The 16,101-nt window shown below is 38.8% G+C and overlaps 1 protein-coding gene across 4 annotated transcripts in view; it reads left to right on the top strand.

Annotated features, from left to right (window-relative positions):
* PRKCQ (protein kinase C theta) overlaps window positions 1-16,101 on the top strand; it is a 173,126-nt gene that overhangs the window by 138,223 nt on the left and 18,802 nt on the right. For all 4 annotated transcript variants that reach the window (XM_026016774.2, XM_072749605.1, XM_072749604.1 and 1 more), the window contains one exon: window positions 13,527-13,665. In XM_026016774.2, the coding sequence (XP_025872559.1) occupies window positions 13,527-13,665 (139 nt within the window). The remainder of the gene's footprint in view (window positions 1-13,526; window positions 13,666-16,101) is intronic.

A 16,101-nucleotide genomic window follows, 5' to 3' on the forward strand; every position in this document is an offset into this window, starting at 1 on the left:
GTAGTGATGTGAAATGGTGAGTGTACTTTGGGGCAGGAAGTTCCATACCCATGGTGATGACAATCAAGTCAGAAACTCCAGTCTCAAAAGCAGTAAGGTTCTGATCTCATTTTGTTCTTTATTCTAATCCTGACAATTCTTCTCCCTGTCACTTCCACTTTTCTCCTCTCCTTCCATTGCCATGCTTTCTCTTTGGCATCTTATGGCTTTCTCTCTCTGCCTTTTTCATATTTCCTGTTTTTGCTTGCGCCAACTAGAAATGCTTACTGAATGTTCTCCTCTTGGGTAAGGGAGGAGAACTCTCCCTTAAACACCCAAACACACCTCTGGAAACCTTCTTTCCTACACCTGTAGAAGTGTATAGGAAGTCAATGTACCCTCTGTCATGAGTGTATACTCATCCAAACTATCTCTATCCTATACCATCTTTTCACATCCTTCTTAGAGGAAAGCTATTTAATCTCCTTACCTCCTTTCTCGAAATAGAGTTGACATTTATTTAACATAGAAATCATCAAAAGCTTAGTTGTCTCATTTCTGACTCACTGAGGATAGAGAAAAAAGTAAAACTTAAAAAAAATAAAAAATAAAATAAAATAAATAAAATAAAATAAAATAAAATAAAATAAAAAAGAGCTAGACAGGAGGCTGGCCAAACAAGCACAGTGAGAAGGGCATGTTGAATCTGACCTAAACGGAAGATGCAAGAAAAAAGGAGGGGGGGGGCTCTAGGAGAGTGGGATCATGTGCTCTTCTGTGGCAAGTGTTCATAACACTGACCCAGAGTCATCAATAAAGCTCAGTGGTAAGAGGGGATCCAAGATGGGATCAGAGGAAAACCCTAAACTCAACTCCTCTGGACACACAAATCTACTCCAATACATAAAGGAGCAATTCCTCCTGAAGAACTGAGCACCAGCTGGACAGCTTCTCCTCAATAAAGGATAGAGGCACAGTAATGACGGAGCCCCATCCCCAACACTACCAACTGCAGGGGAGGAGAGATGGCACTGAGGAGGGCCATGTAGACTTGCCCAGCTGGAGGCACAGTGGTTTAAAGGGCAACTAGACTCTAAGTGAAGGAAACCCATTTACTAATCCTAAAATGTTCACCAAACAGTGGAGGAACTGCTGGAACTCTCTCTCCAAGGTCAGGGGTGCTGGCACTGTTTAAGCTCTCCCTCCACCTTGATAGTGCAGTCCAGGCACTCTAGCCAGGCTGCTGTTTCCATAAGACCCAGGGTGCCAGTACCCAGCCTCATCCATCCCCCTAAGGCAGCCCCCCACCTCTGCCTGCCTCAACTCCAGCCATCTAGCCAAGGCAGCATAAATGCAAAGCACTCTAGGACACCCATCGTCATGCCCACTCCAGCTCCAGCCATCCCAGCAGGGCAAATTAATGCAAGTTGCCCTAGGACATACCAGCCTCTGTTCACTTTAGCTCCAGCCATCCTGCTAGGGCACCCCCTATATGCAGCATGCTGACCCATGCCCACACAACTCTAGCTACCCTATCAGGACCCTACCTATCAGTGTGGAGTGTCCCAGGAAACCCCAGGCTGCACCAACTTTAGCTCCAGCCATCCTGCCAGGGCAGCCCTAGTGCAGAATGCCCCAAGAACTCTTGGCCGGTACTTGCTTCAGCTCCAGCCATCCCTCCAAGAAGCTTTCTAGACAGACCAACCCAGGCATACACAGTCTATACAGAGGACATTCCTACATAAAGTCACTCCTTCAAGACTAGGGGAGGTACCTTTATCACCTAATTCATAGAAATAAACAAAAGTCAAAATGAAGAGACAAAGGAATATGCTCCAAGCTAACAAACAAAACAAAACTTCAGAAAAAGAACCAAACGAAGTAGAGATAGCAATCAGACAAAGAGTTCAAAATAATGGTCATAAAGATGCCACCAGACTTGAGAGAAAAGTGGATGGACTCAGTGAGACTTCGACAGACAGAAAATACAAAAAAGGAATCAAATAAGGAATGCAATAACAGAAATGACATATATACTAGGGGGAATCAATACCAGATTAGAAGATAAAGAAGAATAGATAGATCAGCATCCAGAAAACAAAGTATAGAAAGCACTCAAAGCTGAACAACAAAAAGAAAAATAGAGTCTTAAAAAATTAGCATAGGGGCACCTAGGTGGCACAGTCAGCTCAGGTCATGATCTTATGGGTTGTGAGAATTGAGCCCCATATTGGGCTCCGTGCTCAGGATGGAGTCTGCTTGAAGATTCTCTCCCTCTGCCCTTTCTCTCCTCCCCCCCCCCCATAAATAGATAGATAGATAGATAGATAGATAGATAGATAGATAGATAGATAAATTTGTTTCATTTATTAAAATTTCATGCCAAATAAATTTATTTATGTGTTTATTTATTTATTTTAAAAGATTAGCATAGATTAAGGGATATCTGTGAAACCATCAAGTATACTAACATTTGTTTTTTTTTTAATTTTTATTTATTTATGATAGTCACAGAGAGAGAGAGAGAGAGAGAGAGGCAGAGACACAGGCAGAGGGAGAAGCAGGCCCCATGTACCGGGAGCCTGATGTGAGATTCGATCCCGGGACTCCAGGATCACGCTCTGGGCCAAAGGCAGGTGCCAAACCGCTGGGCCACCCAGGGATCCCTATACTAACATTTGTATTAGAAGAGAGGGAAGAAGAGAAAAGGGGTTGGAAAACTTAATTGAAGAAATAATATCTGAAAATTTCCCTAACCTAGGGAAGGAAACAGACATCAAGGTTCAGGAAGCATAGAGAATCCAAAACAAGATGAACTCAAGAGGTCCACACCAAGACACAAAATAATTAAAAATAATTGAAATGTAAGAAATTAAAGAGAATCTTTAAAAAGGTAAGAGAAAAAAAAATAAAATAAAAATAAAAAATAATAATAAAATAAAAATAAAAAGGTAAGAGAAAAGCAACTAGTTATGTATAAGTGAAACCCCATAAGGCTGTCAGCAGATACTTTGAAGGCAAGAAGGCATGATATATTCAAAGTGCTGCATGGAAGAAACCTGTGATTAACAAGGCTATCATTCAGAATTGAAGAAGACATAAAGAATTTCACAGACAAAAGTTAAAAGAGTTCATCCCCACCAAACCAGCCTTATAAGAAATGGTAAAAGGACTTCTTTAAACAGAAAGGGCCTTGAAGAAAATTATGAAAGGAAAAAAAATCACTGGTAAAAGTAAACATATAGATCACTTTTAAACCTAGTATGAGGGTTAAAATGTAAAATCAATTATATCTACAAAAATTAATAGGTCACAGTATAAAAATGTACATAAAATAGAACATAATATAAAACATGGAGGGGAAGGACTAAGAATGTAGTGTGTTTGCTTTTAAGTGACCATCAACTTAATATAGACTGCTATATATCCAGGATGGTATTATATAAATGGAGTTACCATGAGACATATATATATATATCTATAATAGATATACAAAAATTAAAGAGAAAGAAATCCAAGCATAACACTAAAGGAAGTCATCACAAGGGAGGAGAACAAGAGAAGAAAGAAATAGAGAATTACAAAAAACAACCAGAAAGCAATTAACAAAATAGAGATAAGTACATACCTATCAAATTACTTTAAATGTAATCAGACTAAATGCTCTGGTCAAAAGACAGAAATGCCTGAATAAAGAACAAGACCCAGTTATATGCTGCCTACTAGAGACTCCCTTCCGATATAAAGACACACAGAAAGTAAGGGGATGGAAAAAGATAATCCATACAAATAGAAGGAAAAAAAATAACTGATTATATCAGACAAAATCAAGTTTAAAACAAAGGTTGTAATGAGAGACTTAAGGGCATGGATCCGACAAAAGGACATAACAATTACAAATATGTATCTAACATAGGAGCACCTAACATAGGAGGCAAAGCAAATATTGATGGTTGTAAAGGGAGAAATTAACAATAATGCAATAATAGTAGGGGACTTTAACATCCTGCTTACATCAATGGACAGAACATCCAGGGAGAAAAATCAATAAGGAAACAATGGCTTTAAATACATTAGACCGCATGAACCGGGCAGATATATACAGCACATTCTATCTGAAAACAGTAGAATAAACATTCCTTTTAAGTGCACATGGGACATTTTTCAGGATAGATCATGTGTTAAGCCATAAAACAAGTCTCAATAAATTTAAGAATAGTGAAATCACATCTAGCATCTTTTCCAACCACAGCAGTATAAAATTAGAACTCAGAAGAAGAAAAAAACTGGAAAAAAAAATACAAACACATAGAGGCTAAACAACATGCTACTAAACAACCAATGGTTAAATGAAGAAATCAAGAAGAAAATAAAATATACCTGGAGACAAATGAAACTGGAAACACAATGTTTCAAAATCTTTGGGACACAGGAAAAGCTGTTAGATTTATAGTGATACAGGCCTATTTCAATAAACAAGAGAAGCCTCAAATAAAAAATCTAAACTTAAACCTAACAGAACAAGAAGAATAAACAAAGCCCAAAGTTATAGGGAAAAAAATGAAATAATAAAGTTTGGAGCAAAGAGAAATGAAATAGAAACAACAACAACAAAAAAAACTAGAAAAGATGAACCTAAGAAGTGCATCTTTGAAAAGATAAAATTGGCAATCTTTTTGTCATACTAATCACAAAAAGAGAGAGGACCCAAATAAGTAATATCAGAAATGAAAGAGAAGTTACAACTGACACCACAGAAGTATATAGCATTATAAGAGACTACTACAAAAAAATTTCATGCTAACAAATTGGGACAACCTAGAAGAAATGGATAAATTTCTACAAATATACAGTCTTCCAAGACTGAGTCAAGAAGAAATAGAAAATCTGAACCAATTATGAATAACGAAATTGAATCAGTAATCAAAAAATCAAATTCAGCAATACTTTAAAAAGATCATTCACCATGATCAAATAGGATTTATTCTAGGGATGCAAGGATACATACCTGCTAATCAATATGATATGCCACATTAACAAAATGAAAAATAAAAATCATATGATCTTTTCAGTAGATGTAGTAAAAGCATTTGACTTAAGATCAGGAAATCAGGAACAAGACAAGGATGTCCACTCATGCCACTGTTAATCAACATAGTACTAGAATCAGACAGGAAAAAGCAATATTTATATTGGCAAGAAAGAAGTAAAACTCATTATTTGTAGACGACATGATACTATATGTAAAAAAAAAAAACCCTGAAGATCCTAGGAAAAAAACTATTAGAACTAACAAATGAATTCAATAAAGTTGCAGGATACAAAATTAATAATTAGTATATTAATATAGAATCTGTTGCATTTCTATATACTAATAATGAAGTATCAGAGAAATCAAGAAAATAATCCCACTTACAATTACATAAAAAAATACATAGGAATAAATTTAACCAAGGACGTTAGAGACATGTACACTGAAAACTGTAATACACCGATGAAAGAAATTGAAGATGACAAATGAAAGGAAAGATATTTGGCACCCATGGTTTGGAAGCACACTATTAAGATGTCCATACTACCCAAAGCAATCTGCAGAGTCAGTGTAATTCCTGCCAAAATTCCAATATCATGTTTCACCAAACTAGAACAAAAAATTCTAAAATTTCTATGGAACCACAAAAGACCCCAAATGGCCAAAACATTCTTGAGACAGAAAAATAAAGCTGTATCAAACTGATTTCAAACTCTACTACAAAGCTATAGTAATCAAAACAGTATGGTATTAAGACAAAAGCAGATACAAAGATCAGTGGACGAGGATAGAAGGTTCAGAAATAAGTCCATGCATATATGGCCAACTAATTTATGACAAAGGAAGTAAAAACTTCAATAACTGGTGTTGGGAAAACTGGGCAGCTACATGCAAAAGAAGGAAAGTGGACCACTTTCTCACACCATACACAAAAAAATCAAAATGGATAAATCCTTGAATTTTATATCAGAAGTCATAAGACTCCTAGAAGAAAACATAGAAAATAAGGCTCTTTGACATCAGACTTAATGGTGTTTTTTAAATCTGACTCCAAAGACAAGAGAAACAAAAGCAAAAAGAAACTGTTGGGACTCTATCAAACTAAGAAGCTTTTTCACAGCAAGGAAACCATCAACAAAACAGAAAGGCAACCTACTGAATGGAAGAAGATATTTACAAATAATATATGCAATAATGGATAATTGCAATGTGTGCAATATCAGAAATACATAAAAAACTCATACAATACCAAAAAATAATCTGATTAAAATGGGCAAAGTACAGGAATATTCATTTTTATGAAGAACACATGGCCAAGAGACACAAAAGGTGCTCAACACCCCTGATCATCAAGGAAATACAAATCAAAACCACAATAAGGTATTACCTGACACCCATCAGAAGGTCTAAAATCAAAAAGACTATGGAAAAAAGAGGATGAAGGTTCCTAAAAGAATTAAAAATATAAATACCATATCACCCAGTATTACCACTTCTAGTATGTATCCAAAGAAAACAAAAACACGAATTTGGAAAGTCACATGCACCCATATGTTTACTGCAGCATTACTTACAGTAACCAAGCTATCAAAGCAACAGGACTGTCCATCAGTAGATGAATGAATAAAAAAAGATATTCTATAAATATACAATGGAATATTACTCAAACATATAAAAGAATGAAATCTTGCCATTTACAAAATGTGAATCCAGAGGATATTATGCTAAGTATAAAAAGACAAATGCCATATGAATTCATTTATATGTGGAATCTAAAAAAACAACCAAACAAACCAGAAACAGACTCATAATCAGAAACAGATTCTTTTTTTTTTTAATTCATTTGAGAGAGAGCACAAAAAGAGGGAGAGGGAGAGGAAGAAGCAGCCTCCTTGCTGAGCTGGGAGCCCAATATGGGGCTCAATCCCAGGACCTGGACCTCATGACCTGAGCAGAAGGCAGACGCTTAACTGCCCGAGCCACCCAGATGCCCCGGAAACAGATTCTTAAAACTGCTAGAAAACTGCTAGTTGCCAGAGGGGAGACTGGCAGGGAGGATCGGTGAAATAAATGGAGATTAAGAGGTACAAACTTCCAGTTATAAAGCAAATAAATCACAGAGATGAAAATTACAGCATGGGGAATATAGTCAACAATCTTGCTAAAGTGTCATATGGGGACAAGTGGTGACTACACTCATGGTGAGCATAGCATAGGGTATAGAATTGTTGAATGACTATGTTGTACACCTGAAAAATATAATATTCTCTGTCAACTATACTTCCACAAAAGAAAGGTTAAATGATGTTCCACACTGAGTGTTGAAGGCAGAAAACTGTGTAATACAACCCAGAAACATTCCATCAGAGATGGTCAATATTGAGATACTTACAGGGTAGGCTGCAAACACTTTGAAAAACCTCTCCATGGGACACCTGGGTGGCTCAGTGGTTGAGCATCTGCCTTTGGCTAAGGGCGTGATCCCAGATTCCCAGGTTTGAGTTGTGCATCAGGCTCCTTGCACAGAGCCTGCTTCTCCTTCTGCCTGTGTGTCTGCCTCTCTCTGTCTCTCTCATGAATAAATAAATAAAATCTTTAAAAAAAAAAAAAACTCTCCATTCCCAGAGGGCATAGTCACAGGAGAGTTGCCCTATTTCAAGTCACAGAATAGAGTCTTAGGGGAGGTGTGCAAGTCATTCTTCTTAAGCAGTCTCTTTGGCAATCTTTGGATATAATGGGGCTGGTTTGGGGGGTTTTTTGGGTTGTTTTTGGTCTCTGTACAAAAATGACATGAAAAAGTTGTTTTGTACAATTCCTTAATCTCCAGGAAAATTGAAAAATACCCATCAGAACATTGAAAACCCTGATCTGAATCTATGGGTTTTTTCTCTTTACATCTGTAATGCCTGTAATATATACAAAATATACCAGCACTGGGGTCTCAGTAGCTTGTGTAGGTTGCATGGATTGGAGGGAGAGAGGAAAAAAAGATTAGAAAGAGCAAGACGTCTTAGAGCTGAAAGAAACCTCTTGAGAGAAAAGCCCACATGCCCCCGTACAGTCCACTTCTCCATAGCACAGTGCTTTTCTCTAACATTTCACCTTATAAATTGACATTCAGAACAAAAAGACCAATAGCATCCTTAACTGTCTTTAGTGTCACAAACTGTACCTACCTGAGGGCCCTTCCTATGTCCATGTATGAGAAATCATGAACCAATAAGACTGAATTTTATACACCAGGACAGAATATTGGGTTTATTTAGTAGTGTATTCACTGAAGTTGTAGAGAAACCTTGAAAGATACCATCAAATAATTAAAGCTAAGAAGAGGTCATCTAACAAGTACATGAGACTGAGACTGGCTTGCATTAAAAACCATTCAGCTCCCCATGTGTAACTTTACTGACCCAAACTGTCCATTTGGCAACGAAGTTAACAAGGGGATTCTATTAATTTCCTTCTTCTGACCACTTGGATTTATGATGTCTGGGTTTGTTCATCAAAGAGGTATGTTAGTTTTAAAGCATTCCTATAGAATTACCACACAGTTGACAGCTTAAACCAACAGAAGTCTATTCCCTCACAGTTCTGGAGCCCAGAGGTCTAAAACCAAGCTGATAGCAGGACCATACTACTTCCCAAGGCTCTCAAGGAGAATGCTTCCTTGCCTGTTCTGGCATCTGGTGGCTCAGGCGCTCCTTGGCTTTGGGTGGCATCCTTCCTGTCTGCCTCTGTCTTCCCACAGCCTTCTCATTTCCCTGCACCTCTTCTGTCTTCGTTGTATATCTCTTTGGAAGATACTTGGGCACCAAGATAATCCAAGATGATCTCATTCCAAGATCCTTAATTAAGGATATGAGCTTATCTTTTCAGGAGCCACCATTCAACCCCATATGGCTGGTGATGTAGATGGAACAGCCCTGGAATGTGTGGCCCTTTGTTAAGCATTGTGGCATGCACAAAAGCTACTGAAGTTCCAAGCCCTGGATGCCTAATGCAGGCACTTCCTGGGTTTTTATTTTATAATTTTTGGAGGTAAAGTATAAGTACATGAAACTACACTCAAAAAAAAAAAAAAGTCCAAGTGAGTAAGATTCTAATTAAAAGTGTCAACAGGAAGAAAAATGGTGTCCTCAGAATTAGGGGAGGGTTTGCCAAAAAAACAACAACAACAGCAACAAAAAAAAAAAAAAAAAAAAAAAAAACCTATCAGAAAGGGGATTTTATTTTTTAGAGGAGCAGAGCCTTTGCAGATAGAAGATGCGATTCCAGAAAAGGTACAGAAACAGAAGTAAGGAGGTCAAGGAACACTAAACAAATGGGTCCAGTTTTATTGGAAAGGCTATGGCTAAAGAGTCCCAAGAACTGAGGCTGAAAGAAGTAGAGAAGCAGGTGCTAACATCATCATTTACCATCTGCCAGTGTTATAAAAATTGTGACATCTTAAAAAATGTCTCAGCCCTGGTTTGGGTTAAATGTAAAAATGAGAAGCTGGGAAATATGCGGACAAAGAAAGATAAGAGAATCTCCAATCTTAGAACTGAAAGCCCCCTTAAGATGATATCTTATTAGTGATAGCACTGGCGCAACCCTTATATTTGAAGCCACTTACAAATGCTTTCACATGAATTACCTCATTCAAAGCTCACAAACGTATTGTGGGATAAGCAAGACAGGCATCATTATACCCATTTTCCAGATAAGTCATGGAGGCTCAGTGAGGAGGTAGCTTGGCTGAGCTGGTGTTCTGTAAGGTATATATGTGGAGTGAATAGCTGATGTACCTGTGAATGCTCTGGCCTTTGGGTTCTGTGGCATTTCCAGTTAGTCTTCCTCTGCCCTCATTCCTTTTCCTCATGGAGATCTGGCTCTGCAGGGCAGACCTCTGGACCTTTCACATTCTAACTTAATCTCTCAAAACATCATTGACCTTTTCTCTCCCAACCCTTAACACTTGGTTCACCTTAGAGGGTGGAATGAAAATCAAACATGATGCTCATTTTCCTAGCCTGAGGCCCAGAGAACATTTATTTTTAGGATTGATTAAAATTCACCCTTGTAGTCACAGAAGACCCTGGATCTTAGCAAATTCAATTCAGTGAGAAAGACTAGGCAAGCTTGGTTTAAGAGGATGTAGAAGAGAAGGCCTGGGTTTGCATCCTGGCTCCCTAATTGTGTGAGCTGGAATAAATTATACAACCATTAAGAGCCTTGCTTTCAGTCAAAAAAAAATGTGAATACAAATAATAATTCCAGGTCAGAGGGCTGTTGTGAGAATCAAATGATGAAATGGATGTGAGAGCAAGAAAATCCAATATGAATATTAGACACAATATTCACTATCCTTGGGATTTACATATAGCACTGTAGCTGGATATCTGGCTACCTATTGATGACCCCCAAATCATCCTTTAGCCAAATTTCTAGGAACATGTGTACATGGCTATAAATGATGCAATATGTTCCATGTAGCAGAAACCCAAAATGATGCCAACATTGCATAGAGTGTAGATTAGAAAATGAATCTGTAGTTTTGGCATAAGGAGTAACATATAACCTATACTTGGATTTATTGGAATTCATAAATCACAATGAAAGTGTACTTAATTAAAATTAAGGAACAGGAAGGTAGAAGACCTAAGGAAAGACAGATATTGGACAGATATATTTGTCCTGATAATAAAAGTGTGACAACATTTGAGTTAGGATAAGAGAGAAACAGAACCATTATAGATATGAATGTGAGATACATATTCATGTGTCCCTCTGGAGATACTCTGGCTACCCACCAGACAGGAACAGTCAGTGATGCCCTGGTTTATGGGGATTATGGACCAAGCTAGCCCAGATGGAAGATGTCAACTCTAGGGACATCTGGTAATAGTGTCACTCCACCAGAACACAGCTGCATTCCATACTCGTTCTCTGTAGCTAATTTACTCTAGCAGAAGGTAGAGAGAGCGATGGAAGGGAACAGTGACTCAGAACTTCATTGCAACTCCTAATTGCTGGTGTTGAGCCAGTCCCTGGTAGGTGACGATTCATTCAGCGAACATGTATTGAATGCTCCATATGTGCTACCCTCCTGCCCAAGGTGTCACATACAGTGGACAGCAAACAATACACATTTCCACCCTCATGAGGCTCATAGTTTAATGAGAAGCAAAAACAAACAGTGATGGGAACCTCAGGCTAATATGAATACTGAAGACCACTCAAACTTTTGCTTAAGCAAAATCTCAGCCTCCTTGAGAAACTATAACCGAGAGCACAGACCCATCAGAAACCAAGTAACTTCTCTCTCATCACTGTCTCTCTTTGGGTTTACGTAGGCTCTGTCTCTGCTCTTGGCCTAGCCACTTCACTTTTCTCTTCTAACTGGTCATCCGTTCCTCTAAGGGCATGCTAGAGGACATCCATCAGCAGCCCTTATCAGAAACCTAACTGAGACAGAGAGACTGATTAGTGCTGCCTTCTCACAGCCCCAACATCCCCCAAAAGAAAACCTGAACGATCCAGCTGAATTTAGTCACCTGAGGTGGACGAGACAGGGCTACTTGCGAGGCCTTTTGGGAGCAGGATCTTTGAGAAGAAAATGCTAAGCAAATTCTCCAAAAGGAGGTACAGAAAAGAGTAAACCAACAGCTGTTCCTATTTTCTCCGAAGTCACCTTCACTAATAAGGAAGACCATGGTAGCCATCACCGCCACATGTCCTAAGCTTGGGTTTAAGAAAATTCAGAAATCCAAGGGCAGAGGACATAAAGGAAAAGAAACCTGGATGTTATATAACAAACTAGGATTCATAAGCTACCATCAACTAAAAAAAAGTTTAAAGCAATTGATGTCAAGTGTAGTACTTGGATGATCTTTAAAACATGAATTTCACTGGTAAGAGTGAGAAGAAACTGGCATAATGGCAATTTGTGTAGGAAAAGAAAAAGACACCTGGACTTTTTAGTTCATAGTAAGCTCATTACTAACCGCTACAGTAACCGAATGTTAGGACCTAGCAGGGAAACTTTCCCCCTAGGTTGCAGCAGGAAGGAGCAAGGAAGTCGGGACAGAAGCTATCAGTGCCACCCACGGTCATTGGCACAATTCAATTATATCTCTGGAGGATACTGGTTCCAGGCTCAGCACCAAATTTTAAGGAGAAAACTGATAAATTCAAGCTATTTGGAGGGCAGGGGCCAGGATGCTGAAGCATCTGAACATCAGGCAATATGAGGAACAAAATTCTTGACCTCGGTGAAGGAAAGACAAGATAAAACTTGAGGTCACGTTCCAAATATTCAGAGTATCATGTGTAATAATAGTGATCTAGTACAATCATAGGGAGGCATAATTTTTTTAATCTTATCAGTAACATTTACCTAAAAATGGAATGAGTAATCTACAAGGGTACTAGTTCTCTAAGTAAAGAGGAATTTATTGATATGGTTTCTGGCATCAGAACCATGGATTCTGGTTCTAAAATTATTCTTAGTTAGGAGCAGTCTTCCTCCATCAGTCTTAGAATTAGGTTCAGTATAATTTATCCACAAAGAAACAGAAATACTTGAAAAATCACATAAAATGAGTATATTTTTCAGGCCTTTCTTCCCTCTCCATGAAAGAAAGAAAATGAGGGGATCCCTGGGTGGTTCGGCGGTTTAGCGCCTACCTTCGACCCAGGGCATGATCCTGGAGTCCCAGGATGAAATCCCACATCGAGCATCTTGCACGGAGCCTGCTTCTCCATAAATAAATAAATAAATAAATAAATAAATAAATAAATAAATAAATAAGATGATAGATAAAATCTTTTAAAAAGAAAAAGAAAGAAAGAAACTAGGGTAAAGAGTCCCAAGCCCATGTCTTGCCTATTGTTAGTATATTGAGCTGCACTTGGTCAGTCAGAAAGAGGAATCAGAAACCTTGAACCATTCCCTTGAAAAGTCAGTGCTACCCACACCGCTATCTTGTACACAAGTAGACAGGTGTACATGTTGTGTAGTATTAAATACCACCCTATGTCAGACACATCCCCAACTACAAACCCAGATGGCATTTCATCACTAGCTATTTCTTTTCATCCCAGTATAGTTTCTTGAAGCCGCCTTAAAACTGAAAGATGCTACACTGGAGAGAAAACACATTTCCTGTCCCACCACCCATGCAGCCATCCATACATAGCTCCAGAGATGCACCAAGCATTTCACTGGGCATGGGGGATGCAAAAGTCTGTCAGAGTCCAGCCTGAGAAAGCTGACCTGAGCCAAGTAGAGCCAGGTCAAGTCCTAATCACGAGACTCTAGTCAAGGAAGACCACCAAGGAGAAGGCAGTGAGCCCATGGACAGAGCCATAGACTGAAGAACAGGATTGAAAGGGAAGAAGAGGAGCAGCAAAGTATGTGCCCATGATCATCTTAGGCTGTGATGGGACAAGTGAATGCCCCTTATGTGGCAATTTTATTTTAACAAAATATGTATTTATTAAAGTGAGATTTTGCTTTGCTTTTGTTTTTCAGAGACCTGAAGCTAGATAACATCCTGTTAGACAAAGATGGACATATCAAAATAGCAGACTTTGGAATGTGCAAGGAGAACATGTTAGGAGATGCCAAGACAAACACTTTCTGCGGAACCCCTGACTACATTGCCCCAGAGGTAGGGATGTGCTGCCCGAATGGTGTGCATGGGCCCTTGCCCAGCCCCACATGTCCCTTGCCAAGCATCACTGCTCTTTCCTCTCCTGAAAAAAAATCCAAAGAATTTAAGTAGTTTGTTTCAGGATTTAAATTTGTTTTTCTGAGTATTTCATAAATATGGCTGCACACAGGGCTATATTATTATTTGATGAGTGCTCAGCTGACTAGTTAGTCTAAGTCTTGAATGGCTCAGCATATCCTCCTCAGCCCTGGCTCCTCCTTACCACAGCCTTAAGCTGTATTCACTCCACTCAGATCAGCCAGAAGAAACAACAGTGAAGATCCAGGTGGTCACTGAACAGGCTCATAAGTATCCACCTGAATAAGTCCAGTGGTTTCACCTTGGGACCAGAAAAACCTAAGCTGTGGTTTCTAAGCTCTCTCATGTCATGTGACCAGTTTGCTGAAGTCTGCTGACCCTCATCCCCTCTTCTGTAAAATGAGGAGGATATTTATGGTCAGTGACATTTTAAGAGTAAAATGGAAAAGCCTATGAAAGTTGTTTTGTTTTTTAAAAGATTTACTTATTCATTTATTCATTCATGAGAGACACACAGAGAGAGGCAGAGACACACACAGGCAGAGGGAGAAGTAAGCTCACAAGGAGCCCAATGTGGGACTTGATCCCTGGACCTGGGATCAGGTCCTGAGCTGAAGGCAGACACTGAACCACTGAGCCACCCAGGCGTCCCGAAAGTGTTGTTGTTTTTTTTTTTTAAGGGTGAGGAGCTCATATTCTAAGCTCTTAGAAGAATGGAAGTTGCTCAGAAGGCATCCAGCAGTCCTACTCTACCCATGTGCCCCCCCCCCGGTAATGGAGTCCTCCCCAGCTGTCAACCCCAGGGAGGTTGGACATCCCCTTACCACTTGGGCCTTCTCATAGCAAAACACTCATCTTTATTGCCTTTTTTATCTCAATCTCCCTGTGCTACTGGATGATTGCTCTAAAATCAAGCTATTTCCTTTTTAAGTTTTTATTTTGAAATCATTATAGATTAACAAGAAATTGCACAAATAGTACAGAAATGTCATATATATGTGAGTATGTATGGGTGTGTATATATATATATGTGTGTGTATATATATGTATGTGTGTACATGTATATGTACACACACACACACACACACACACCCCTTTTCTCCAGTTTCCTCCAATGGCTACATCTTCTTTAACTATGGTACAATACCAAAATCAGGGAATGGATATTGGTACAACGTATATATAGTTCTGTATCGTTTTATCATATGTATAGATTAGTGTGATCTTATTCAATTTTATATTCAAGGAACAAGCATGGCACTTGACACATTATGCTGCTAATAAAATATCTTTCAGAAGGATGAATGAATATCAATCAATGTGGAAAAAGGGGATGGTTGTTCGATAGTGATGGAATTCTGATTTCTTCAGTCAAAACTTAACAAGTCTGTCATTGCTCGCATAATTGTGGCACCCTGAGTCTAAGAAATATGTTGGCTTTGTCCTGTGCTTATTCGGTATTTAATTTTGATTGAACTTGGTTTAACTTTCTTGTCTGCAAATTCCTTACACCAGAGCCTTTCCCTGGTTCTGATTCCTTCTGCATCTTCCAGAATATAGCGTCAGCAACCAACTTCTCTCTTTGCAACTTCAGTCTCTTTCATCTTCCAGCATACTTGTCTTCACACTCTTCCGTTCTGGGCCCCCTTGTCTTCCTACTATAGATTTTCCATGAGAGATAGGACTATGGTTCTAACTCCAAACTCAATATGGCCAGCCCAAGCTTCTTGCTCCAGCTATCACAGCCCATTCAAATATAACAGGTCTCAAACTCACTTTCTCTGTTAAACCTGCTCCGCCCCACCCCACCCTTCTCCTTTATCCCTGTTTTGGTAAATTACACACCTATTCATCTACTCACCTGGCTAGAAAGCTAGGAATAATATGACTTTTATCTTTCTTACTTTTCCCAAATCCAAACGCCAAAATGTAGCCCTCGGGGACATCTATTCTTTCCCCTCCCCAGTCTTGTGACTGAATTAAGAATCTCTCTTGATTCCTTCTCAATCCTCAAAATGAATCCCTTTGATTTGACCTCTATTGATTCTCCAATTCCCTCACCAATTTCCCTGCTGCTTCCCTACTCCAGGCCCTGACCATCTCTTGCCTGGACACCCTCTGCTCTCCATCACCATCCAACTTCAGGGCATTCTCTTTACATAGTTTTAAAGTTTTTAAAAGATGCTCCCTCATCACTTAAAAGTATCCCCAGTCTATGTATTTTTTATATGAATCTCACATATTATTGCCAACTAATATAGCCTATATGTTATAAAACATGCATAGAGAAGAATATAATCAGGTTGAACTAAAAATGAAATATATATTTTTTTAAGATTTCACTTTTTAAATAAT

The sequence above is a fragment of the Vulpes vulpes genome, chromosome 2 (assembly GCF_048418805.1).
Source record: "Vulpes vulpes isolate BD-2025 chromosome 2, VulVul3, whole genome shotgun sequence".
NCBI classification, from domain to species: domain Eukaryota; kingdom Metazoa; phylum Chordata; class Mammalia; order Carnivora; family Canidae; genus Vulpes; species Vulpes vulpes.